At 42.7% G+C, this 27,180-nt stretch overlaps 1 protein-coding gene across 1 annotated transcript in view; it reads right to left on the reverse strand.

The window, feature by feature from the left end:
- Nucleotides 1-27,180, reverse strand: part of LOC308288928 (cellular retinoic acid-binding protein 1-like) — a gene marked incomplete at both ends in the record, with an annotated part of 43,611 nt that overhangs the window by 14,427 nt on the left and 2,004 nt on the right. The window contains 2 exons of the mRNA XM_080730402.1: nt 16,728-16,841; nt 18,643-18,821. Of these exons, the coding sequence (XP_080586528.1) occupies nt 16,728-16,841; nt 18,643-18,821 (293 nt within the window). The remainder of the gene's footprint in view (nt 1-16,727; nt 16,842-18,642; nt 18,822-27,180) is intronic.

The following is a 27,180-nucleotide window of genomic DNA, read 5'->3' on the forward strand; positions in this document are numbered from 1 at the left end:
GTCTATACAGCGCCTCGCACTTTAAACAGACAGCAAAAGGTTAGATGTTGTCATCATCAGTGTCTAATAGATCTGCAGGGATCTATTAGTTTATTAGCCTCTCCCTCTGACAACACATGGCTGCTCGCTTTCTGTTTACAGAGGAATCTGAATGATCCATGAAAACATTTAAACAAATTGCATACCTGAAACCCAACACTGAAACCAGTGCTGTGAGCTTGGTTTAGATTGGCTAAGATATTTAGTGTAGAGGGGGGGGGGGAAAGGTAAGAGGGCCTAGTAGTATGGACCCTTGTGAGACCCTGGGCAATGAAGTATATAGGGTATAAGTATATACGGTATAAGTGGTTAAAAGGAATTGACAAAGCCATAGGAGATTCAATAATGTCGATTCCTCAATCATCACTCACACCCAATCTGGCTAACCATCGTCAAAGAAAAGGGAAAAACAGCGCCCTCTCTGTTTTTGCGACCGTCAGGTCGCAGTTACAGTTACTACCAAAACCTCCACCGACTGTCTGTCAGTCAGTCAGTCTGTCAGTCTGTCCGTCCGTCACGTCACACTTTTCCCCAACTCATATCTCCGCCACCGTTGCCCCAATCCATGCCAAACCTTGCACACACACTCCTTGCCTGCCAATCCATAACCTCCACAACCTCCAGGGACCACCAGAGCTCCAGGGACCCCCTTCCGCCGCCACCAAAACGTGCAAAAATGACCACCCTAACGGGGCTGTTCACAGGGAATTCCCGGGGACCACCGACTCCTGGTGCTCCAGAATGGATGCAAAAGTGGCGCATAAAATGCCGTAACTCGGGCTAGGAGCGACCGGGAGAGCCGGGGGCCGGTACCCACGCGTCCGCCTCGGCGGCGCCAAGAGAGCCGTCAACAAGAATCGGTCCCATATAGCGCCACCATCAGGCCCATTTTTTCAAACACATTTTTGGACACTGCTCCAACAGATTTTGCCCAAAAATCACGCAAATCAGTACACAGTATGTCTACACTCATGTCTTCAACATGGATCTGTCCCATTTAGCGCCACCATCAGGCCGATTTTTTCAAACACATTTTTGGTCACTGCCCCAACAGATTTTGCCCTAAAATCACGCAAATTGGTACACAGTATGTCTACACTCATCTCATCAACATGGATCTGTCCCATATAGCGCCACCATCAGGCTGATTTTTTCAAACACATTTTTGTACACTGCTCCAACAGATTTTGCCCAAAAATCACGATGCGACCTGACGGTCGCTTATCTCCCGATTAGGGAGTCTTACTGGTGTTCCTGTAGAGAGTCTGTTCTTGAGAGATTATTCATTGATTGATTGAAGACTTTATTAGAAGTTTGCTTAAGAAAAGGTACAGTTTCATGACGGTACAGTTCACTGGTACAAGGTCAACTAAAAGGAGATCTTAGAAAGCACTTGGCTTATTTGCACAGGAAACCATTAAAGTATCTCATATACGGTAGTATTCACACCTAATAAAGGTTTTATGCGTTCATTGTTCATTTCAAATAGAAGTAACATTTTTTAGGTCAGTGCTATTTTGGAAGATTTCATCTTGAACCGACTGCCCTGTTGGCATTATTACAATATCTTGAACTTGGAACTCAAAGCATCTCGCCAGCTGGAATGACGGAAGGTTACTTGTGTGCTTTGAGATTTCTCAATCCGTTTCGGTTCAACATTTTAAATAATCTGACTGATAGTTATCGTTGCTACAGAGCGTTTGTTCAGTAACAGGGGTCTCCCTGTCTCCCCAGGTGTTTAGTTAACAGAAACTACTTTTTCTAGTCAAACACTCTATAGCAGGGGTGGGCAACTATGATGATGGCGAGGGCCACTATATCTCCACCTTCACTCCAGAGGGCCACATTGCATATTGCTACGTCCTACTTTGTCATTCTAGTATCTCATACAAAAGAAGCAAAAATAGCAGATCTACAAGCTCAAAACGCATCGCAGCAGATCGGCTATTTTTGCTTCTTTTGAATTGGAATCCTGAATTATGTTTTGTTATTTTTTAATTGGAATCCTGTAATGTAACATTTTGATTTACTTTCAAACACATTTAGTTATATATTCATGTTGACTCTATGAACCTAAATACAAATACCTACATTGGACATAAAATATATCAGTATTCCGGTATTAACCTGCGGGCCGCATTAAGTGGAGGTGGGGGCCGCATGTGGCCCCCGGGCCGCCAGTTGCCCATGGATGCTCTAGTCTATAGCAATGATTACTATCACAATGTAGAGCTATTTAACACTTACTGAACAAACACTATTAATGATTACTATCACAATGTAGAGCTATTTAACACTTACTGAACAAACACTATTAATGATTACTATCACAATGTAGAGCTATTTAAGACTTACTGAACAAACACTATTAATGATTACTATCACAATACAAAGCTATTTAACTCTGTTACTGAACACTTTATAGTCTATAGCAATAATGACAAATTCACAATATAACAATAAATTTACCCGCATTCGTTCCGGATGGGGACCCGTTTCGAAACGGGTCCCCATCCGGAATCAATGGGGGTAAATTTACTCGGATCAAATTTTTGTCTTAGGAATGTGACAAAAAACAAAAAAATATTATTGAACTCTACTCTCCATGGCATGAGTAATCAATAGAAAAAAAAATCATTTTGGGGGTGAACTACTCCTTTAACACTTATTTTAACAGAAAAATATCACTTACACCCACCTCACTAAGCATGACATGAGGGAGATGTGTTTTGACATGGTAAAACCACAGGGAATACAGTGTAATGTGACCTGTGCTGGTAGCAGAGCAACACTCATGATGTTATCTCCTAAGAATCAGAATAGTCAGGGAATTTTAATAAAACCCTGGGAATAAATTCCTTACCAAACAATTTCTTCACCAATGTGTTCGTAAAGGTGTCTAGTAACATATCTAACAAAGACTGAAATTCAGTTTCCCTAGCAAAATATTTGACAGCTAGGGTAATTCTGGGTCTCATTCACTTACTATACACTGTACTATAAGGGAAAAAATCACTCCCAAAAATATGCTTTAAGTAGCATGTTAGGGGTCTAACTAGGTGTTTTTAATTATTCTGAATCCATTGCAAGCATTTGTTTTTCACGAAAAACATTCGTTAGGCCAAAATCAGACTAAAAAAAAAAAAAAGTTTAGTGGTGAGTCATCACTTTTCACAAGGTGTATGGGGCCATTTTTGGCCCAAGGAATGTTTTTTGTGCAAAACAAATGCTTGCAATGGATTCAGGATAATTAAAAACACCTAGTAAGACCCCTCACATCCCATTTAAAGCATATTTTTGGGAGTGATTTTTTCCCTTATAGTACAGTGTATAGTATCTGTCAAACATTTTGCTAGGGATGTTGAATTTCAATCTTTGTTAGATATGTTACTAGACACCTTTACGAACACATTGGTGAAGAAATTGTTTGGTAAGGAATTTATTGCAGATTTGACAGATATTCTGCTAACTTTCCCTGACTAAACCCTTCTCCAACAGATCTGTCTCATTGCACATGGATCCAATAGACTCACACCCTCCTCTTCAATAAAACATGTCTCATTGCACATGGATCCAATAGACTCACACCCTCCTCTTCAATAAAACATGTCTCATTGCACATGGATCCAATAGACTCACACCCTCCTCTTCAATAAAACATGTCTCATTGCACATGGATCCAATAGACTCACCCCCTCCTCTTCACATGGATCCAATAGACTCACACCCTCCTCTTCACATGGATCCAATAGACTCACACCCTCCTCTTCAATAAAACATGTCTCATTGCACATGGATCCAATAGACTCACACCCTCCCTGACTAAACCCTTCTCCAACAGATCTGTCTCATTGCACATGGATCCAATAGACTCACACCCTCCTCTTCACATGGATCCAATAGACTCACACCCTCCTCTTCAATAAAACATGGATCCAATAGACTCACACCCTCCTCTTCAATAAAACATGGATCCAATAGACTCACACCCTCCTCTTCATTAAAACATGTCTCATTGCACATGGATCCAATAGACTCACACCCTCCTCACATGGATCCAATAGACTCACACCCTCCTCTTCATGGATCCAATAGACTCACACCCTCCTCTTCATGGATCCAATAGACTCACACCCTCCTCTTCAATAAAACATGTTGCTTCAAAGCCTTGTTTCTCTGTTACAAATCCTTGCCGTCTTCAGACAGAAACCTCGCATCTCAACTCCTTATGATGGGGGTTTTTTAATCGTAAATTAATGCTTTATTTCAGTGTCTTTCAACCTTTTTCATAAAAAGGCCCATTATTTATTCTGCATTTGAGCCCGGGCCACCATTTGATGAGATTTAGTCTCTCAGACCCAATTAACTCAGAATACTTTGTTATTGTTGGATAAGATTTTGTCTGTATGTGGGATAGGAGAGAGAACAGGTAAAAGTTGATCCAAACGTCTTGTAAATTGAGTAATAGAAAGATGCAATTGGAAATTGCAAGTGGGGTTTACCGTGAATTGAATTTCATCTCACCATTTGAATTTTCCCCATTCAAGTCAATGGAGATATGGAGATCCCTGATGTCATCAATATTAAGTCCATATCTTGGAAAGCCCATATATGGACATACCTGTCAGTCTCATGTGGTCTATGATGTCAGACATCTATGATGTCAGACATCTATGATGTCAGCCATCTCCATATTTGGGAAAAGTTAAAATTGTACTTAAAGTCAATGGAGAAAATGAATTCACGAATAAATGTATATATATGTATATATATATATATATACATATAAATTAAACTAATATATAATGTATCTCTTAACATAATATACGTCCCAATGAAGCCGGTGGATTTGACATACTGTATGACATACTGTATGGCCCAAGTGTGTACCACCAAAACTGTGGGAGGAGTAGTGCGGCAAAAAAGAGATTTACTTAGAGCAGTGGTTCAACCTTTTCAGGCCGCGACCCCCAAAATAATCATATTTTAACTGGGGAGTGGGGACACCCCCCCCCCCCACCCTGACGAGCACTACATTGTGAGTTGAGGCATTACATTTTGTATAACACTGTTCTATTGTAACTAGACCAGGTCAACCTGGTTGTGCCAGACCCCCTGTCTGTCATCATCATTTATGACATCATGCCTTTTGTAGGCATGTCATCATCATGTCATCATCATATATACCCTTTATATAGAAAACCCGGACAGACAGACCGACATTTGCTTATGTAGGCCTACCCATTTCATGGGTCTGGCAAAAATAGCAGATCTACATGCTCACAACGCCTCGCAACGCAAGGCGTTGTGAGCATGTAGATCTGCTACTTTCACAATTTCTGCTTCTAATATTTGACAATTTGGCCAATGTTTAATTTGTCATTTTAGATATTGAAAAGTCCTTAAATTGTCACTTTGGAAATGTGCAGAAACCCTCTATACACTTAAAACTTTATGTTGGTTTGTTTACTGTTGAGTGAGAAAACAATGTTGCACATTAAGTTAATAATTTGGGGACCCCCCTGGGGGTCCCGACCCACAGGTTGAGGACCAGTGACTTAGAAGATGATGGAAGATAGAATAAAGTGGGACAAGTGCTAACCACAGTACTGATAACTACATAGGATCCATTAAAACAAGGTCTCTTTATTTCCCTCCCAATTCCTGTAACGTTTTTTCTTTTTCTTTTTTTGGACATACAAGGTTTCCACCTTGACAGCGACCCCAAAAAAAGAAGTAAAGAGGCTCTGGTTTGCAACGTTTCCCTGATTACCTTCCCTCAGGGACCATGACTCAGCGTCAGGATGAAACTGGACTCAGAACGTTACTGTTGTCCATCTGGGCCATAAAACACCAGCAGTCCCAGCATGTTTACATCAAAGCACATGCTGCTGGTCCGAGGTGGCCAGGAAATGAAAACTGATTCTACAAACGTATTCTAAACGGTTTCCATATCAGTGGTTCTCAAGCTTTTTTTTTTTTTTTTTTTTTAAATCAAGGACCAAAATGTTTTTCTCCAGGGACCCCAGAAGCAAAGAATTTAGTTACAAATGTTCGCTTCAACATTTGCGGCCTTATGGTGTGATGTTGACTGGTCCCAGACCAGCGCTGTGCAGCTCACACCAGTATGGTGTGATGCTGACTGGTCCCAGACCAGCACTGTGCAGCTCACACCAGTATGGTGTGATGTTGACTGGTCCCAGACCAGCGCTGTGCAGCTCACACCAGTATGGTGTGATGTTGACTGGTCCCAGACCAGCGCTGTGCAGCTCACACCAGTATGGTGTGATGTTGACTGGTCCCAGACCAGCGCTGTGCAGATCACACCAGTATGGTGTGATGTTGACTGGTCCCAGACCAGCGCTGTGCAGATCACACCAGTATGGTGTGATGTTGACTGGTCCCAGACCAGCGCTGTGCAGCTCACACCAGTCTCTCCACGGAGCTGTTGACGAGGTGTTGCAGGAAATGATCACATGATTGTGAAACCAGGGGTCATCAATACTTATGTGTCCGTGGTAAAGTTTAGATGTTCTGTTTTACAGACCATAGAGCATCGCAGCGGAAGTGGATTCCTGGGGTCACTTAATATTCCCCATTCATTTTCGCCATAGACTTTTACAAAAATATTTATAACAATTATGTTAAGCCTCGAACCAAGCCATCCAGGATGGAGGTGAATCATGACCATAAAACCTTTGATCCTATGTGAAAACATATTTTAATATTACATTATTTGATATACTACATTTAATAACTACCCTTTGTTTAGCGATTTTCAAAATGTTCTTTTCATAGAAAAAAAGGTTATATGGTCATGATTCACCTCCATCCTGGATGGCTTGGTTCAAGGCTTAACATAATTGTTATAAATATTTTTGTAAAAGTCTATGGCGAAAATGAATGGAGAATATTAAGTGACCCCAGGAATCCACTTCCGCTGCGATGCTCTATTGTGTTCTTATTATGAAGCAGGATTCACTGCGGGCCCCCCATGAATGTTAGCTATTGAGAAATAGCAGATCTACAAGCTCGCAGCCGCGCTGCAAGCTTGTAGATCTGCTATTTTTGAAAGATTGTGACAATTTGTGCAAGAAACCTATGTTTCCAATTCCAAGTCAGTGGTGCTCAAACTTTTCCATGTCAAGGACCCCCAAGATGATATGTATTTGGCCACGGACCCCCATCTCAAAATATTTAGTTCCAGGGACCCCCCCATGAGCAAAATTTTAGTTACAAATGTTCGCTTGAAAAATACATATTCAAAGATTTGCACACATTTTCACGACTTTTCAAAAATAGCAGCGGTGCCGCGCTACGAGCTTGTATTTCTGCTATTTTTCAATAGCTAAAGTTACTAGGGCCCCTCCACCTTGGGACCTAGTAACTCAGTCCCACTAATTCAGTCTCAATCCCAAAATTCCTTAAATTGTCACTTTAGAAATGTGGAGATACCCTCTATACACTTAAACGTTATGTTGGTTTGTTTACTGTTGAGTGAGAAAACAATGTAGACATTTTTCTTTTCATTAAACAAGAAATTCAGCATCGATCAGACCATCAGTATGTGAGATTTGTCCAGACAGACAGACAGACAGACAGACAGACAGACAGACAGACAGACAGACAGACAGATGAAAGACAGACTCTCTTCTTCTAGAATGTTAAATGAATGCTAATAAAGTCATCATCGTGGCTGCTGCTGAATGAAATACATTTATTGGAGTTTTTTCTATCACAGGCACCTCCTCATGGACATCCTGACTGTATTTACTGTACTGTGTCATCACAGGCACCTCCTCATGGACATCCTGACTGTATTTACTGTACTGTGTCATCACAGGCACCTCCTCATGGACATCCTGACTGTATTTACTGTACTGTGTCATCACAGGCACCTCCTCATGGACATCCTGACTGTATTTACTGTACTGTGTCATCACAGGCACCTCCTCATGGACATCCTGACTGTATTTACTGTACTGTGTCATCACAGGCACCTCCTCATGGACATCCTGACTGTATTTACTGTACTGTGTCATCACAGGCACCTCCTCATGGACATCCTGACTGTATTTACTGTACTGTGTCATCACAGGCACCTCCTCATGGACATCCTGACTGTATTTACTGTACTGTGTCATCACAGGCACCTCCTCATGGACATCCTGACTGTATTTACTGTACTTTGTCATCACAGGCACCTCCTCATGGACATCCTGACTGTATTTACTGTACTGTGTCATCACAGGCACCTCCTCATGGACATCCTGACTGTATTTACTGTACTGTGTCATCATGAGCCAGTAGAAATCAGATGTCAGGGCGTGTCAGATGTGGGTGGAGGAGCGGATAGTGAGTCCACCACATGGGCTGAGTTGTGGCCTACACTGTAGCTGTTCCATTGTGTGTGGAGATTAGATATGTGCTATATCTCCTACACCCAGTCTGGGGCAGTGGGGCCTGGACAATATGTTGTGATATGAGACTGCATATCATCTAGGATTTTAGATATCATCATGCGGTGCGGTGATATGACATAAGTGTCGTCTTTTTCTGGTTTTAAATCACCCGTAGGTATAGCAGCACTTGCCCTATAGCCTTAACAACCATGCAGGCTTATGCAGCGGTTAAAATGTAATGTATATGTTAATGACGTCTGATGCTAGGTTCATTTGTTTACATGGTTTCAAAGTACAGATGACTTATTATTTATATTATGCTTTTTAGACTGGTGCTGGGCTCTTGGTTTACCTGTAATCCTAGATTAAGATTACCAAGGCACTCCACTGTCTCTCTGCATTTAAAGTATGTGTTGACCATGCTTATTGCTTACTGTAAGTTGCTCTGGATAAAGTGCATCTGATAAATGCCTAGACTGTAAGACTTATTTAATACTTTCACAAATTGTTTGAATTTGTTTTGAAAATCTTTGAAAAGTTTTACCTATAATAACTTGCCCAATGTATGAGGATCATGCTTATATCATCGCGGTCGGACAGAAACCTCTTATCAGCATACTCTAACAGTTTTTTCTTAAATTAACACCCTACTTGATCATACTACAGTGGCACACAAAATAGCAGATCTGACTGTAAGTGACGCGTTTTGAGCTTGTAGCTCTGCAATCTTTAGCTATTTTTTCATTTGAACAGTTTCGGACATGTGAGTTTTCCAACCCGACAGAGATGGTATATAGTCAGAGTTTTTAACTTAAACATTTTAGTGAAATGTTAAAATCTCAGCTTAATCTCCTTTTTAATGTGACTGGAGTTACTGTGTTCATGCAGTCAAATGACACTACAATCAATTGGCAGATCTTAAATAAGGGCTGTGGTTTGTTTCCCAATTCAGGTTAAAAAACTACAGCAGATTAAAAACATTGCAGTCTAGCGAACAACGCAGCTGCATGCTAATCACATTAATAATGGGTGTGTTGGATTTGGATGTGTCCAGAGCCAACCACAGTAGTCGACAGTGTTGTCAATATGCACATTAACAACAACATGCCTAAAATCCAACACACCCATTATTGTTTGATTTAGCTGCAGCTGTGTTGCTTACATCATCGTGTAGCAACTATAAGGTCAGTCTTACAAAAGATCCTTGATATTCTAATATGTGACAAGACAGCCTCTCAGACTCTGTGCATAACTTTATAGTTCCATTTTCCAGAAACAGACAACTGTTTACATAGCAGATTATAACTGTAAACACACACACCTTGCCACCTCCCGGGTGGAAACCTCATGTGTCCAACACTGTTACTGTTCAGGATTCAAATTAAACAATGGCATTGGTAGCAGATCTACAAGCTCATTGGTAGCAGATCTACAAGCTCATTGGTAGCAGATCTACAAGCTCAAAACGCTTTGAGCTTGCGGATTTGATACTATTGTGTGACGCTGTGGTATGATCAAGTAGGCCAGTGGGGCATTCCATTTAGGCCTAGAATTATTGACTGCTTTAACTATTGAAAAATAGCAGATATACAAGCTCAGATCTACACGCTGTAGATCTGCTATTTTTGAAAAAGTCTTGAAAATGTGTGCAAATCTTTGAATATATGTATTTTTTAAGCAAACGTTTGTAACTAAACTTTTGCTTCTGGGTGGTCCCTGGAACTCAATATTTTGAGATGGGGGTCCGTGGCCAAATAAATATCATTTTGGGGGTCCTTCACATGAAAAGGTTTGAGAACCACTGACATAGTAGTAGTCTCTCAAGAACAGACTAACTGAGCTCCAGTTAAGTGAAAAGGACCTTTTCTTTGACGATGGCTGGCCAGATTGCTGACATAGAAACATAGGTTTTTCAAAAAACCTTTGAAGGATTCAAAAGACACTTATAGAATCGGGTCAAAATTCAAATCTTCCCGTAAAAAAAAAAAAAAAAAAAGCAGATCTACAAGCTCTGATCTGTGTGCTTGTATATCTGCTATTTATCTGCTATTTTTCAATAGTTAAAGCATGGACTAAAGTTACTTATAGAGCCAGCCTATTGCATGAAACCCTGGACTAAAGTTACTTATAGAGCCAGCCTATTGCATGAAACCCTGGACTAAAGTTACTTATAGAGCCAGCCTATTGAAACCCTGGACTAAAGTTACTTATAGAGCCAGCCTATTGAAACCCTGGACTAAAGTTACTTATAGAGCCAGCCTATTGAAACCCTGGACTAAAGTTACTTATAGAGCCGCCTATTGAAACCCTGGACTAAAGTTACTTATAGAGCCAGCCTATTGAAACCCTGGACTAAAGTTACTTATAGAGCCAGCCTATTGAAACCCTGGACTAAAGTTACTTATAGAGCCAGCCTATTGAAACCCTGGACTAAAGTTACTTATAGAGCCAGCCTATTGCATGAAACCCTGGACTAAAGTTACTTATAGAGCCAGCCTATTGCATGAAACCCTGGACTAAAGTTACTTATAGAGCCAGCCTATTGAAACCCTGGACTAAAGTTACTTATAGAGCCAGCCTATTGCATGAAACCCTGGACTAAAGTTACTTATAGAGCCAGCCTATTGCATGAAACCCTGGACTAAAGTTACTTATAGAGCCAGCCTATTGCATGAAACCCTGGACTAAAGTTACTTATAGAGCCAGCCTATTGCATGAAACCCTGGACTAAAGTTACTTATAGAGCCGCCTATTGCATGAAACCCTGGACTAAAGTTACTTATAGAGCCAGCCTATTGCATGAAACCCTGGACTAAAGTTACTTATAGAGCCAGCCTATTGCATGAAACCCTGGACTAAAGTTACTTATAGAGCCAGCCTATTGCATGAAACCCTGGACTAAAGTTACTTATAGAGCCAGCCTATTGCATGAAACCCTGGACTAAAGTTACTTATAGAGCCAGCCTATTGCATGAAACCCTGGACTAAAGTTACTTATAGAGCCAGCCTATTGCATGAAACCCTGGACTAAAGTTACTTATAGAGCCAGCCTATTGCATGAAACCCTGGACTAAAGTTACTTATAGAGCCGCCTATTGAAACCCTGGACTAAAGTTACTTATAGAGCCGCCTATTGAAACCCTGGACTAAAGTTACTTATAGAGCCAGCCTATTGAAACCCTGGACTAAAGTTACTTATAGAGCCAGCCTATTGAAACCCTGGACTAAAGTTACTTATAGAGCCAGCCTATTGAAACCCTGGACTAAAGTTACTTATAGAGCCAGCCTATTGAAACCCTGGACTAAAGTTACTTATAGAGCCAGCCTATTGCATGAAACCCTGGACTAAAGTTACTTATAGAGCCAGCCTATTGCATGAAACCCTGGACTAAAGTTACTTATAGAGCCAGCCTATTGAAACCCTGGACTAAAGTTACTTATAGAGCCGCCTATTGAAACCCTGGACTAAAGTTACTTATAGAGCCGCCTATTGAAACCCTGGACTAAAGTTACTTATAGAGCCGCCTATTGAAACCCTGGACTAAAGTTACTTATAGAGCCAGCCTATTGAAACCCTGGACTAAAGTTACTTATAGAGCCAGCCTATTGAAACCCTGGACTAAAGTTACTTATAGAGCCAGCCTATTGAAACCCTGGACTAAAGTTACTTATAGAGCCAGCCTATTGAAACCCTGGACTAAAGTTACTTATAGAGCCAGCCTATTGAAACCCTGGACTAAAGTTACTTATGGAGCCGCCTATTGAAACCCTGGACTAAAGTTACTTATAGAGCCGCCTATTGAAACCCTGGACTAAAGTTACTTATAGAGCCGCCTATTGAAACCCTGGACTAAAGTTACTTATAGAGCCGCCTATTGAAACCCTGGACTAAAGTTACTTATAGAGCCAGCCTATTGAAACCCTGGACTAAAGTTACTTATGGAGCCGCCTATTGAAACCCTGGACTAAAGTTACTTATAGAGCCAGCCTATTGAAACCCTGGACTAAAGTTACTTATAGAGCCAGCCTATTGCATGAAACCCTGGACTAAAGTTACTTATAGAGCCAGCCTATTGCATGAAACCCTGGACTAAAGTTACTTATAGAGCCAGCCTATTGCATGAAACCCTGGACTAAAGTTACTTATAGAGCCAGCCTATTGCATGAAACCCTGGACTAAAGTTACTTATAGAGCCGCCTATTGCATGAAACCCTGGACTAAAGTTACTTATAGAGCCAGCCTATTGCATGAAACCCTGGACTAAAGTTACTTATAGAGCCAGCCTATTGCATGAAACCCTGGACTAAAGTTACTTATAGAGCCAGCCTATTGCATGAAACCCTGGACTAAAGTTACTTATAGAGCCAGCCTATTGCATGAAACCCTGGACTAAAGTTACTTATAGAGCCAGCCTATTGCATGAAACCCTGGACTAAAGTTACTTATAGAGCCAGCCTATTGCATGAAACCCTGGACTAAAGTTACTTATAGAGCCAGCCTATTGCATGAAACCCTGGACTAAAGTTACTTATAGAGCCGCCTATTGAAACCCTGGACTAAAGTTACTTATAGAGCCGCCTATTGAAACCCTGGACTAAAGTTACTTATAGAGCCAGCCTATTGAAACCCTGGACTAAAGTTACTTATAGAGCCAGCCTATTGAAACCCTGGACTAAAGTTACTTATAGAGCCAGCCTATTGAAACCCTGGACTAAAGTTACTTATAGAGCCAGCCTATTGAAACCCTGGACTAAAGTTACTTATAGAGCCAGCCTATTGCATGAAACCCTGGACTAAAGTTACTTATAGAGCCAGCCTATTGCATGAAACCCTGGACTAAAGTTACTTATAGAGCCAGCCTATTGAAACCCTGGACTAAAGTTACTTATAGAGCCGCCTATTGAAACCCTGGACTAAAGTTACTTATAGAGCCGCCTATTGAAACCCTGGACTAAAGTTACTTATAGAGCCGCCTATTGAAACCCTGGACTAAAGTTACTTATAGAGCCAGCCTATTGAAACCCTGGACTAAAGTTACTTATAGAGCCAGCCTATTGAAACCCTGGACTAAAGTTACTTATAGAGCCAGCCTATTGAAACCCTGGACTAAAGTTACTTATAGAGCCAGCCTATTGAAACCCTGGACTAAAGTTACTTATAGAGCCAGCCTATTGAAACCCTGGACTAAAGTTACTTATGGAGCCGCCTATTGAAACCCTGGACTAAAGTTACTTATAGAGCCGCCTATTGAAACCCTGGACTAAAGTTACTTATAGAGCCGCCTATTGAAACCCTGGACTAAAGTTACTTATAGAGCCGCCTATTGAAACCCTGGACTAAAGTTACTTATAGAGCCAGCCTATTGAAACCCTGGACTAAAGTTACTTATGGAGCCGCCTATTGAAACCCTGGACTAAAGTTACTTATAGAGCCAGCCTATTGAAACCCTGGACTAAAGTTACTTATGGAGCCGCCTATTGAAACCCTGGACTAAAGTTACTTATAGAGCCAGCCTATTGAAACCCTGGACTAAAGTTACTTATAGAGCCGCCTATTGAAACCCTGGACTAAAGTTACTTATAGAGCCGCCTATTGAAACCCTGGACTAAAGTTACTTATAGAGCCAGCCTATTGAAACCCTGGACTAAAGTTACTTATAGAGCCAGCCTATTGAAACCCTGGACTAAAGTTACTTATAGAGCCAGCCTATTGCATGAAACCCTGGACTAAAGTTACCTATAGAGCCAGCCTATTGCATGCCTCACCCATTTGAGTAGTACGAGTGGAGACCTCCTCTCTCTTCAGTGGTCGTAGTCAAATGCATGTGAGTGTCCAATCTCGCTACCATGATCAGTGTTGCTAGTGTAACGCTCTCAGGATTCCAACACAGGTTTCCACATGGAAAGCCAACATCTTAACACCCTGTAGACAATATGCCTTCCGGTTGGTTCTAGCGGAAGTGGCGGAAGTCCTGCGGTTAACGGAAGTTACGTTATGCGTTGCAGTCTTCCGGTGAAATTCTCACGGCGGAAGTTGAACGCCTTCTGCCTTATATTGTCACCAGGCTTTTCTCTTCGCAGATGAGTAAGCCTGGCTTTGCGAGCACCTAAAGGGGAATTCCCCATTGGCCGGGGGAGATATTAGGCTTTAGGTCATCAGGCAGAAGCTCTGAGTCTGAGACACTACTGCTACACTCAGCCATCCATGCCTATGTGGCAATGCCTAAGTGGTATGCACCTGGACCAGTAGGCCAGCAGACGCACACTCACCCCCCTTTGATCTCCCCCACCCACCCGGGCCACAGCTATAGGATTCTAACCCGGGTTCTTCCACGTGGAAAGCCAACAAATTAGCCACTAGTCTAAAGGGGAATTGCTCCTTGGCCGGGGGAGATATTAGGCTTTTTGTTCATCAGGCAGCGACTCTGTGAAAGGATCACGTGACCAAGTGTTCATGGTCATTCATTCGTCGATTAGGAACTAAGAGATTTATGTCCTACTTCTGTTCTCCCACCCGACACACATTCAGGAAGGTTTGGGTGCTTTTGTTTCTCCCACTGTCTCTTTGACTGTGCGGTCATTCCTATGCAGTCTGTCATGTTTTTATAGGTGTCATGCCCCTTTAAAAGCACAAAGCCATTCTCTATTCAGACAGTGAGCTCATCATAGCTGCCCACCACAGACAGACATGGCCCAACATGCTTATCTCTCCTCCTCCACCTTTTACTGGTTATACTGTAGTTCAGAGGAAATGATGACTAATAAGAGTCTTCCTCATCCAGATGAGTTAATCACCTCTACGTTCTTCACTCCAGAAGGGACAGGGAGGGGAGGGGAGGGGGGGGGGGGGGGTAGAGAGAGAGAGAGGGGGGAGGGGAGGTGGAGGGTAGAGAGAGAGAGAGAGAGAGACAGACAGACAGAGAGGGCAGCAGTAGCTGAGTAGGCAGAGAGGCCACCTGGGAAACAGAAGGTCACCCACCGGTTCTGCCCCCTGATTCACCCAGTCTATTCTCACAGTGTGCGTGACTGACTGCCAGGGACGTGCTGGGCCCCTGATTCAGCCCGGGAAAAAGAGTTGAAGAGGCCCTCATTGCGCGCTATAGAGAGAGAGAGAGATCTCTCTATAGTGCTACTGCTACTCAAAGATTTGCCATTTCAGATCATGACAAGTGACAAGCCAGTGGGCCTTTTACGTGAGTTATAGTTTGTTGTTGTCGGGTGGAAACATTGTATGTCCAAAACCGTTTGTTTTGTATTTATCATTTTAAAAAATGATTTACACCGCGAGGCGTTGTGTGCTTGTAGATCTGCTGTTTTCACTACTTTTGTGCGGCGGCCTTGTATGATGAAGCAGGGCTTTGCTTTGCGAAGAAATTTACAAATTTGAAACTTGGAGATACAAGGTTTCTGCCCGACAGTGACGATTTACTTTGTTGGTCCGCCCAGCCCCCAAAATGGAACGAAGGCCGACATTTTATTTTTATCCTAATGGCCGGCCTGGACCGGCCGGGAATGAACCGGCCGTTCGGGAATTGTCCCGCTTTTCCCAATGGCCAGCAGGTCCCTGCTGACTGCTCCTCCCATGGGCTCAACATGTCCATCTAAGCAGCGAGCTGAAGCAGTGCTCCTGAAGGGAGCTGACAGGCTTACAGGCCCCCAAAAATGTCAGGGCTCTGGAAGCGTGGCTTGCCTAGATCTTGGCACAAATGGCTCAAAGTTTGGGCATCAACATCGAAGGGAAAGAACAGCCCATATAAGGAGATATGCACGTGTGTTGTGTTTGTGGGCACCGCTCACTTCGCACCGGTGCCATTTTTTTCTCTATGGTCAAAGATTTGACCCTACTATTAAGTAGTAATGAAAAGCATTTCTGTTACTTTGTACACATGGTGCAGTACCACCTTTTACCGCTTAGTTGACTTGAGGTGTCAATACCATTTCAGCTTTTCTGATCTGGTCTAGAGCAGAAATAACTTTACCTAATCAGGCGGCTGGAAACGGCCAAATCTCCAAAACGATTCCCTATAGTTTAATATGTGTTTAGTGGTGTAATGTGGTGTAATGGTTTAGTTTATTTTGGTATAATAATCATTCATCATACTCGTAGCGAGACTGATTTACATTTACAACCGCAACCCTTTTTGTTTTCTTCTTCCCAAACCGGATCACATGTCTCCGTTTTAGAATAAAAACCAGGTTTTCCTCGGCGGTGGAAAGCCTTGGTGACGCGAGGTTAGTTGAGAGGACATAATGACTAATAATAAACGAGTCTTCGTAATATCTCACCAGGATGAGCTCATCTCCTCTCAGCTCTCGGCTCCAGAAGGTCTTGGGTCCGTGTCCATCCAGGAGGGTCTGTCTGCAGCTCATCTTGTTCTCTGAGTCCCACGTGGCCAGGCTCTGTGGACAACATGACACCACATGGTGAGTGGACAGACTCTGTGGGGACAACATGACCCCACATGGTGAGTGGACACACAGGCTCTGTGTGGACAACATGACACCACATGGTGAGTGGACACACAGGCTCTGTGTGGACAACATGACACCACATGGTGAGTGGACACACAGGCTCTGTGTGGACAACATGACACCACATGGTGAGTGGACAGACTCTGTGTGGACAACATGACACCACATGGTGAGTGGACACACAGGCTCTGTGTGGACAACATGACACCACATGGTGAGTGGACACACAGGCTCTGTGGACATTTTTGGAGCGGTGAAAACGCTCCCAATAGACAGGTATGTCTGTGGCTGGCTGGCTGGCTGGCTATGTCTGTAGCCTGGCAATACCTCTAGTGGCCTCACACAACACACATGTTAAAGGAGGGGCGCTGTTTAGCAGGCCAGGCACACTCAACACACACACACACACACACACACACACACACATGCACGCACGCACGCACGCACACAGATCTAGAACACATAGAATGTAAAAATATAGATCTAGAACAAAAAATCTAAAACATAGATCTAGAACATAGCACTTCTTAAACAATGTACTTGTACAGTAAGGTATTATACAGTACAGTAAGGTAAAGTACAGTAAGGCATAGTAGAGTAAGGTAGAGTACAGTAAGGTACAGTACAGTGAGGCACAGTACAGTAAGGTACAGTACAGTAAGGCACGGTACAGTACGGTACAGTGAGGTACAGTACGGTACAGTAAGGTACAGTACAGTAAGGCAGTACTGACAGACAGGAACAGATTGAGAAGGGCACTGTTGTGCAGACTAGACACACACACACACACACACACACACACACACACACAGAGTATAGCTTCTCAGATTCACCGCTCCACTTCGAACCGAGGTTTGATTTTTCTAATGTATTTGATAAATGAAATGATTTTAGAACGGGTACACATTATTGTGTATCATTATTTTATGCTTTAACTATTGAAAAACAGCAGATATACAAGCTTGCGAGCTTGTAGATCTGCTGTTTTTCGTGAGCGCGGCACTCTACAAGCTCGCAGCGCGGCAATCTGCTATTTTTATCTGGTTAAAGCATTCAATAATTCTAGGCCTAAATCATTTCCATGAATACATTTAATAAGAGTTTAAGAAGTAGGCTAGTGAAAATGATCTGTTAAAAAGATCTACAACTTCGCAACGCGGCACAAATCGTAGCGTTGTGAGCTTGTTAGATCTGCTGTTTTTACTAGTTTGGGTTCCGGGCAAACGTCTGATCTCTGTTGCGGGTCTCGAGCTGCCGTTGGGGAGAGTCTTTGTCTTGGAAATATAGTGCAGTGAAAGTCACAAGCTTCCAGAAAAACTAAACCAATACTACAGTGCAATTAGTACACATTACTCAACCAGTGGAGATGATGAGTGGTTGAACACGACAGCACTTTGTTGTGGTTCCTCAGTGGTCTCGTCCAGCTAAAAGCATCAGGGTGGAGCGTTGTGATGATGTGGAAGTAGAGTTCTCAACGGGACAGAAAATTAAGGCCCGGCCCTAACTGGGCCCTAACTGGGCAGGCCTAGTTAGTTAGCATACATTTTAGGCCCTACCCAGCCCGAAAACATCGGGTCGGGTCGGGTATGGCCGGGTCTATCACAGAGTAATAGTAATAAAATAATAAAAAAATATATTTTCTTTTTTCATTGAGCCCAAGGCCCTACCCGGCCCTACTAATTAGCATATATTTTAGGCCCTACCCTAAATGTCAATCGGGTTAGGGTACCTTGACTTTCCTGCCGTCGACGGTCTCCTCGTTGAACTCCTGGCCAATGAGGAAGTTGATCTCTGTGGTGCGCACGGTGGTGGAGGTCTTGATGTAGAAGTGCTCTCCGTTCTGTCTGATCTCCACGTGGGGCTTGGAGGCTGCCGCCACCGCCACCTTCCTCAGCATGGCGTTCACGCCTGCAACACACAGTCAGCACCGTGACTCAGCATGTTCTCCCCGTGTCCCCTAGAGCAGGGGTTTTCAAAGTGAGTGACTGACGGGGCACCCTGGGGTGCCGCGACAGCAGTCCAGGGGTGCCGCGAGATCATTTGATAATATTTGGAATTTATTTGGACACTTGAAAAAATATTTAGTATCATTTTAAACTTACAAAGTTATTCAGTCAGTTCTAACCAAAATGGCTGTTATCTCAACGTTTTCCTCACAACATAATCACTAAAATATCGTCACTGTCGGGCAGAAACCTTGTATCTCCATGTTTCAAATGTTTATGTCTTTTGCAAAGCCCTGCTTCATCATACAAGACTGTCGCACAAAACTAATGAAAACACCAGATCTACAAGCACACAACGCCTCGCATCGCGAGGCGTTGTGTGCTTGTAGATCTGCTGTTTTCACTAGTTTAGTACATTTTACAGATGATAAATACAAAACGAGCGGTTTTGGACATACAAGGTTTCCACCAGACAACGACGATATGCTATAAATATAAGGTGCTGGGAGTGAAAATTATAATGTAGGGGTGCCTCGGATTAAAACAAATATTTGTGGGGTACCCTGAGACAAAAAGGTTTGGGATCCACTGCCCTAGAGCAGTGGATCTCAACCTTTTCAGGCAGCGACCCCCAAAATAATCATATTTTAACTGGGAACCCCCCCCCCCCCCCCCACCCTGACGAGCACTAAGAGTTGAGGCATTACATTTTGTATAACCCAGTTCTATTGTGAAAATAGCAGATCTACATGCGAGGCCTTGTGAGCATGTAGATCGTCTATTTCACAATTTCTGCCTCTAATATTTGACAATTTGGCCAATGTTTAATTTGTCATTTTAGAGGTATTAAAAAGTCCTTAAATTGTCACTTTAGAAATGTGAATATACCCTTTATACGCTTAAACGTTATGTTGGTTTGTTAACTGTTGAGTGAGAAATTAAGTTAATCATCTGGGGACCACCCAAACCACTGCCCTATAGTGTGTGCCAGCGGCTACGTCATTGTAGTCCTTAGCGGCCATTTCTTGGGTCAAAACACAGGTGTTTCAATTGTTTGATTGCATAGAACTAATGCTATAGCCTAATCAGAACACCTGTCTAAGGCTGTGTTTACCCAAGAAATGGCCGCGCTTAGAACTACATTTGGCACACCCTATAGGGTAGGTACCCTCAAACAAACATGCAGTAATCCTGGTCTCTATACTGCCTCCCCCTGGTCAGCCGGGGCGCCTGATGGAGGGGAAAGGAACTGGTTGGAATAACGTGTTCACTTCCACACGCTACGTCCTATCGGGCGGAAACTCCCCGTCTGTCAGGTGATAAGAAGCGGCCTGCTCACTCCTCATGCGTTGAAGGAAGCATGAGCTCCGATCTGGGCTCTCCCCAGGTTGGCAGAGGGAGAGCAGAGCCCAGGATTACAGCTTAGGCAATTGAAACTAACATGGAATTCACACCCGAACACACAGTCAACATCTGACTCAAAATGGTGTAATGAAAATGGCCAAAAAATTGTTGCAAAAAAGAATCTCAAATCTCAAAATCATTCGCACTGCAACATGTTTTCAAGATAAAAAAAATATGGACGCCAGATTGAAAGTGGTTATTTAAAGCTAACCACTAGCTATGGTTGAAGGCCACCAAACCTCCCGACCCAGTTTAAATTGTCCTCATTTCACCTCTGACCGCCGATAATCACCAAAAGAGCATGTTTTACAAGAAACAAGTAGAAAATACTTAATTCTTTCAACATCTGCAGGAAGCTGGGAAGCTCCTGCACGTGTTCTATCCACTATCCAACAGTGGTTTGACTGTCCTCTTCTCTATGCCAGGGGTTTTCAAAGTGGGTGACGGGGCACCCTGGGGTGCCGCGACGGCAGTCCAGGGGTGCTGCGAGATCATTTGATAATATTTGGAATTTATCTGGACACTTGAAAAAATATTATTTAGTATAATTTTAAACTTGAAGTACAAAGTTATTTTCAGTCAGTTCTAACCAAAAAGGCTATTATCTCAACGTTTTCCTCGCAACATAATCACTAAAATATCGTCACTGTCGGGCAGAAACCTCGTATCTCCAAGTTTCAAATGTGTAGGCCTACGTCTTTTGGTAAAGCAAAGCCTGCTTCATCATACAAGACTGTCGCACTAAACTAGTGAAAACAGCCGATCTACAAGCACACAACGCCGTTGTTGTACATTTTATATTGATTGGATTGAACTGGACCCTGTTGGGGCAGGGACATAGAGGCTCTATGGCCCTGCCCCAACAGGGTCCAGTTCTCTATGATAGAGCTGGGTTCTCTATGATAGAGCTGGGCAGGGAGTAAGACAATATCAGTGGTGTAAAGTAACTAAGAACATTTACTCCAGTAGCCTACTGTACTTAAGTACAGTTTTGAGGTATATGTAGGCTACTCTGGATTTGTATTTTTCTTCTTTTTCAATTTTCAGTACTTTTACTTCTAGTCCACTTCATCTTATTGTAAATATTGTACCCTTTATGTTTTATCCCACGATTTTGTAACCCATTTTCACCCAGTGCCAATTGCCTATGTAATCCTGGGCTCTGCTCTCCCTCTGCCGCGCCTGGGGGGACAACGGACTGACCTCATGCTTCCTTCTATGCATGAGGAGTCCGAGTTGCTTCTTTTCACCTGACAGTGGGGATTTCCCCGGGATGGACGTAGCGTGTGGAAGGAACACGTTATTCCAACCAGTTCCTTTCCCCTCCATCAGGCGCCCCGGCTGGCCAGGGGGAGGCATTATAGAGACCAGGATTACTGCATGTTTTTGTGAGGGTATCAACCCTAGGAGACACGGGGAGAACATGCAAATTCCACACAGAAAGGCCCTATCGCCGACCCCACCTAGGGTGTGGGCGCTGATGACGTGGAGGAGGGAACACGCCCCCCCAGCACCCACAGCTGTACCTTTTACGCAAAAAATTACGCATTTTAATCGCACTTAGTTTTTGCACCACAGAACCTTCAGTTTCGGGCATACCGATCATAGCGATGCACCAACCAAGAAGAGACAACAAACACAAAGGGAGAAGTAGCCGATCAGAGTGCTTTGCTTGGCCCAGTGGATGCAAAATTTAGATTTAAAAAACTCACTCGTTGATTCACTCGTACAACAAAATGTGTTTTACTTGAAAAAAATGCTTCTCAGGTCAAATAGTTATATGCGATTAAACATGCGATTAATTTCGATTAATTAATTACAAAGCCTCTGATTAATTCGATTAATTTTTTAATCGAGTCCCAGCCCTAGTATACTGTATACTGTATATACTGAAATCATCTTCTTGAGGTGCATTGTTCTTAAAAGTATCCCTGGCAAATAAGCCTTATATGCCTAAAGAAACATCTTAAATAATGTATTTATTTCAGAAATGGTTTATTTTGCTCAAGAGGAACAATGCCCCTCGCAAATCCATGATGAACATTTGTCCATGTGGGGTCCAGCCCTATGGAATGTATGGAATGCATGTGCATACTATATCTAAAATATAGATTTGATGCTCATATTAACCTTTAAAGCTATACTGTGTAAGATGCTCAACTAGTGGTCAGTTGCCCTATAGCAAACCGCGGTCGCGTTCGCGTCTTTCGCCCGTTTTTCGTACCTTCACACCCCCGCGTCTGCCTCCACAACGCCGAGAGCTATCTTTAGAGGGGTCCCTGGTTCCTGTGCGTTCAGGCATTCCGGAGAAACGGACTACTTCACCCTGCCTGGTAGGCGAGATTACCTTTTGAGTAAAGAGACACACGGGCGACTACAAATATGGCGACCCCACTTCAAGATGCGCTGTGATTGGCCGGTAGTGTACCATGTGTGCATGATCGGCGATGTGATTGGGCAACGTATACACAACGTATACAGATGATGCAGATTACGTCATTTTGGCGCGAAATCCGGTCCACGGCCAGGATCATAGAAAACATATAAAGAGAAGGCTTCAGAAGCTGAAAATAACGGAGTGGGTGTTCTAAAACTTTAGCGATTTAACAGTTAGGACAATTTTAAGATTTGTTTTATAAAAAAAGTTACATGGTACAACTTTAAGCATTAAGTAGTTTTTTTATTTGCACATGCATTCCATACTTTCCGTAGGGCTAGACCAGGGGTTTTCAAAGTGGGTGACGGGGCACCCTGGGGTGCCGCGATGGCAGTCCAGGGGTGCCGCGAGATCATTTGATAATATTTGGAATTTATCTGGACACTTGAAAAAATATTTTGTATCATTTAAAACTTGAAGTACAAAGTTATTTTCAGTCAGTTCTAACCAAAATGGCTGTTATCTCAACGTTTTCCTCGCAACATAATCACTAAAATATCATTACTGTCGGGCAGAAACCTCTGTCGCACAAAACTAGTGAAAACAGACGATCTACAAGCATGCAATGCGATCGTCTGTTTTCGTCTGTTTTCACTATTTTAGTACATTTTATAGATGACAAATGCAAAACGAACGGTTTTGGACATACAAGGTTTCCACCCGACAACGACGATATGCTATAAATATAAGGTGCTGGGAGTGAAAATTATAATGTAGGGATGCCTCGGATTAAAACAATATTCATGGGGTGCCCTGAGACAAAAAAGTCAGACCCTGTATACTTTGTTGCTCTGCACTATTAATAGGCCCCCTGATTTATAGCCATCTACACCAAATATCTTTTACCAAAATAGCTGATCTACAAATAGGGCTGTCACGATATGACATTTTACATGACGATTAATTGTCACTCAAATAATTGGCGATTAACGATTTAATTGTGTATTTGTCGTTGATAATTACATTTCTGTTTGGCTTTTAGGCTTTGAAGTTGCATATGGTAGATATGACACATAACCTAAATATACAAATACATTACTGACATATTTGACACCTTACTACTTAAAAAATAACATTGATAGTGGAAATAGCCGATCTACAAGCTCACAACGCGTCGCGATGCGACGCGTTGTGAGCTTGTAGATCTGCTATTTCCACTATTCTGACATTTTTCAACATTCACGATTATGACGATTATGACAAAATAATTGCGATAATGTCAAATAATCACGATTAGACGATTATGTAATAATTGTGACAGCCCTCCTTTTACCTCCTCTTAAAGAGCACAGTCCCTGTATACTTTGTTGCTCTGCACTATTAATAGGCCCCCTGATTTATAGCCATCTACACCAAATATCTTTTACCAAAATAGCTGATCTACAAGCTCAAGTTCAAGTGGTTAATTTTCCAGAAGAATGCATTAAGGCAGTGTTTTTCAACCATATCAAGGTCCATTTAGCCAGGGAGCCACAGGCCCAAAAGCTCAAAGAATAGAGTTTTACCTGTGACGTCATGACATACTTTTTATTTTAGTTTTTTCTATTAATTTGGTCATTAAGGTACACAGAATGAGAGGCCTGCTCTGTTGGAAACATTGCGAAAAAAAAGTTATGGCCATTTGTATATTCACTCCATCGACTTCAATATACAGGAAAGAAACACACAAAAAAAATATGCTTTAAGTAGCATGTGAGGGATCAAACTAGGGGTTCTTGATGATTCTGAATCCATTGCAAGCATTTGTTTTGCATGAAAAACATTCCTTGGGCTAGAAAACGGACCAAAATAACGGTGAAAAGTGTTGACTCATCACTTTTCACAGGTTTGAGAGGCTGAAATCTAGCCCAAGGAATGTTTTTCATGCAAAACAAATGCTTGCAATGGATTCAGAATCATGAAGAAACCCTAGTTTGACCCCTCACATGCTACTTAAAGCATATTTATTTGGTGTGTTTTTTCCAGTATAGTGAAGTCAATGGGAAACTTTTTTTCGCAATGTTTCCGGCAGAGCAGGCCTCTCATTCTGTGTACCTTATTGACCAAATTAATAGGAAAAACAAAAATTTGGAGTATGTCATGACATCACAGGTCTTCTCTCATTTTGGCACAGTGGCTCCCCGGCTAATTATTTATTGGCCATTTGAGCCACGCACCACCATTTGATGAGATTTAGCCTCTCAGACCCCAAGCTATTTTGTTATCCATGGATAAGATAGTGTCCACAATTCCATGTTGTTTTGATGTCGGTGCCATAGGAGAGATAACAGGCTAAAGTTGACAAAATAACAATTCTTCTACATTCTCTAATGGTGTAGACTTCTTGTAAATTGATAATGCAGATGTTTAACAGTCATTTAAAGATATACAAGGGTCCATTTGGTTATCAACTCTCCATCATTTAGCTGGAGCCCCCAGCAGGGACCACTGGAGGTCCCCGGAACCCTGGTGGAGAACCACTGCGTAAATGGTAAATGGTGCATTTATATAGCGCTTTTATCCAAAGAGCTTTACATAGATTGTGCATTACATTCACCCATTCACACACACATTCATACACCGGTGGCGGAGGAAACCATGCAAGGCACCAACCTGCTCACCGGGAGCAATTAGGGGTTCAGAGTCTTGCCCAAGGACCCTTCGACAGTAACTCAGGGGGAGCCCGGATTCGAACTGGGAACCCTTCGGGATCCCTTCGTGCTCTAATAATGGTTTCTCTACCCCTGAGCTATGCCGCCGTAAAGTGACAAAGGATGAGGGGTCATTGTACAGTAAAAGAAAAAAAGAAAGTCACATCATCACTTCTTGGAAGGCAAAAAAATAATCTATCACAGTTCAAATCTCTGTCAGGTTTCATATAAAAGCAGAGCCCCAAGCAGCTGGTAGTGGAGATTCTTATCAGCAGATGTTGCAAACGCACGGGGGAGACGATGCGATGACAAGGTGATGAGAGCCAGGAATTCTTGCCGGAGTGTTTTGTTTAAAAGCTCTGCTGTTTAAAGACCTTTGATAGATTCTGTCCCGCCGATGATGACTGCACATGCAGAGCTATTAACCCCGTTGGTCATGCTGTTCTACAGTACAAGCAATTAGAGCAGGGGAAGTTTCCCATTAATCCTTTACTCCCAGTCGTTTTGTTGAGACGCTATACATCCATGCATCCTGACGGGTTTGGCGGGTATTAGACCACCATGACCACATGCAAGAGCATTTCAATCTTCGTCTCTTGTCACTATATTAGGCTGACATAAGAAAAAAATCCTCATGAAAATACCATCCATCCATCCATCTTCAACCGCTTATCCGGAATCGGGTCGCGGGGGCAACAGTTCCAACTGAGCCCTCCAGATTTCCTTATCCCAAGCAACTTCCTCCACTCCCTCTGGGAGTATACCGAGGCGTTCCCAAGCCAGTTTGGAGATATAATCCCTCCATCTGGTCTTTGGTCTGCCACGGGGTCTCCTCCCAGTGGGACGTGCATCGAGGACCTTCCTAGGACGGCGCTCGGGAGGCATCCGTACTAGATGCCCGAACCACCTAAGCTGACTCCTTTCCAAGTGTAGGAGCAGCGGTTCTACTCCAAGTCTCTCTCGGGTGATTGAACTTCTCACCCTATCTCTAAGGGAGATATCAGCCACCCGTCTGAGGAAACCCATTTCGGCCGCTTGAACCCACAACCTTATACTTTCGGTCATGACCCACACTTCATGACCATAGGTAGACAGAGAGCTTTGCCTTCCGGCTCAACTCTTTTTTTCTTCACCACAGTGCGATGTTAAATGGTGTGTTGCATTTACAGTATATAGAGCTTTTTTTATCCAAAGTGCTTTACATAGATTGTGCATTACATTCACCCATTCACACTCACATTCATACAGCGATGGCAGAGGAAACCATGCAAGGCACCAACCTGCTCATCGGGAGCAGTTAGGGGTTCAGCGTCTTGCTCAAGGACACTTCCACACTAACTTTGGGGGAGCCCGGGTTCGAACTGGGAACCTCACGGTTCCCATCCGGATGCTCTACCGGCCACTCTACCCTGTTACAGCTTTTGCATGCACACAGAGGTTTATAATAGAAGTATGAAGCTATGAATTATTAATGCTGCTGTCAGTGTCTGATGAAGCAGAACACAACACATTGTTGTCTTATGTACCTGCGTAGATGTAAAAAAACAAACCAATTGATGTTTATGTCAAAAGATTTGATTGCTCAGTAGATGATATTTCCTAGAAGTGTACGGTACTCGCCTCACAACAATAAACACATGCATTGTATTTAGAAGTGTACAGTAGTCACCTTACAACAATACACACATGCATGTCATTTGTCATAGGAGCCTCCAGAGAAATGGACTTAATAGACAGTCTTTTGTTCTTTTCTTTTTTTAGGGTTTATAAATCCATAATAACAATTATAAATACAGCTGGTCGTCTCAAAGTCAATATCTGAAACTCAATATCTATTCAATTATTCATTC

Source organism: Nannobrachium achirus, assembly GCF_963921795.1.
Source record: "Nannobrachium achirus genome assembly, chromosome: 7".
NCBI classification, from domain to species: Eukaryota; Metazoa; Chordata; class Actinopteri; order Myctophiformes; family Myctophidae; genus Nannobrachium; species Nannobrachium achirus.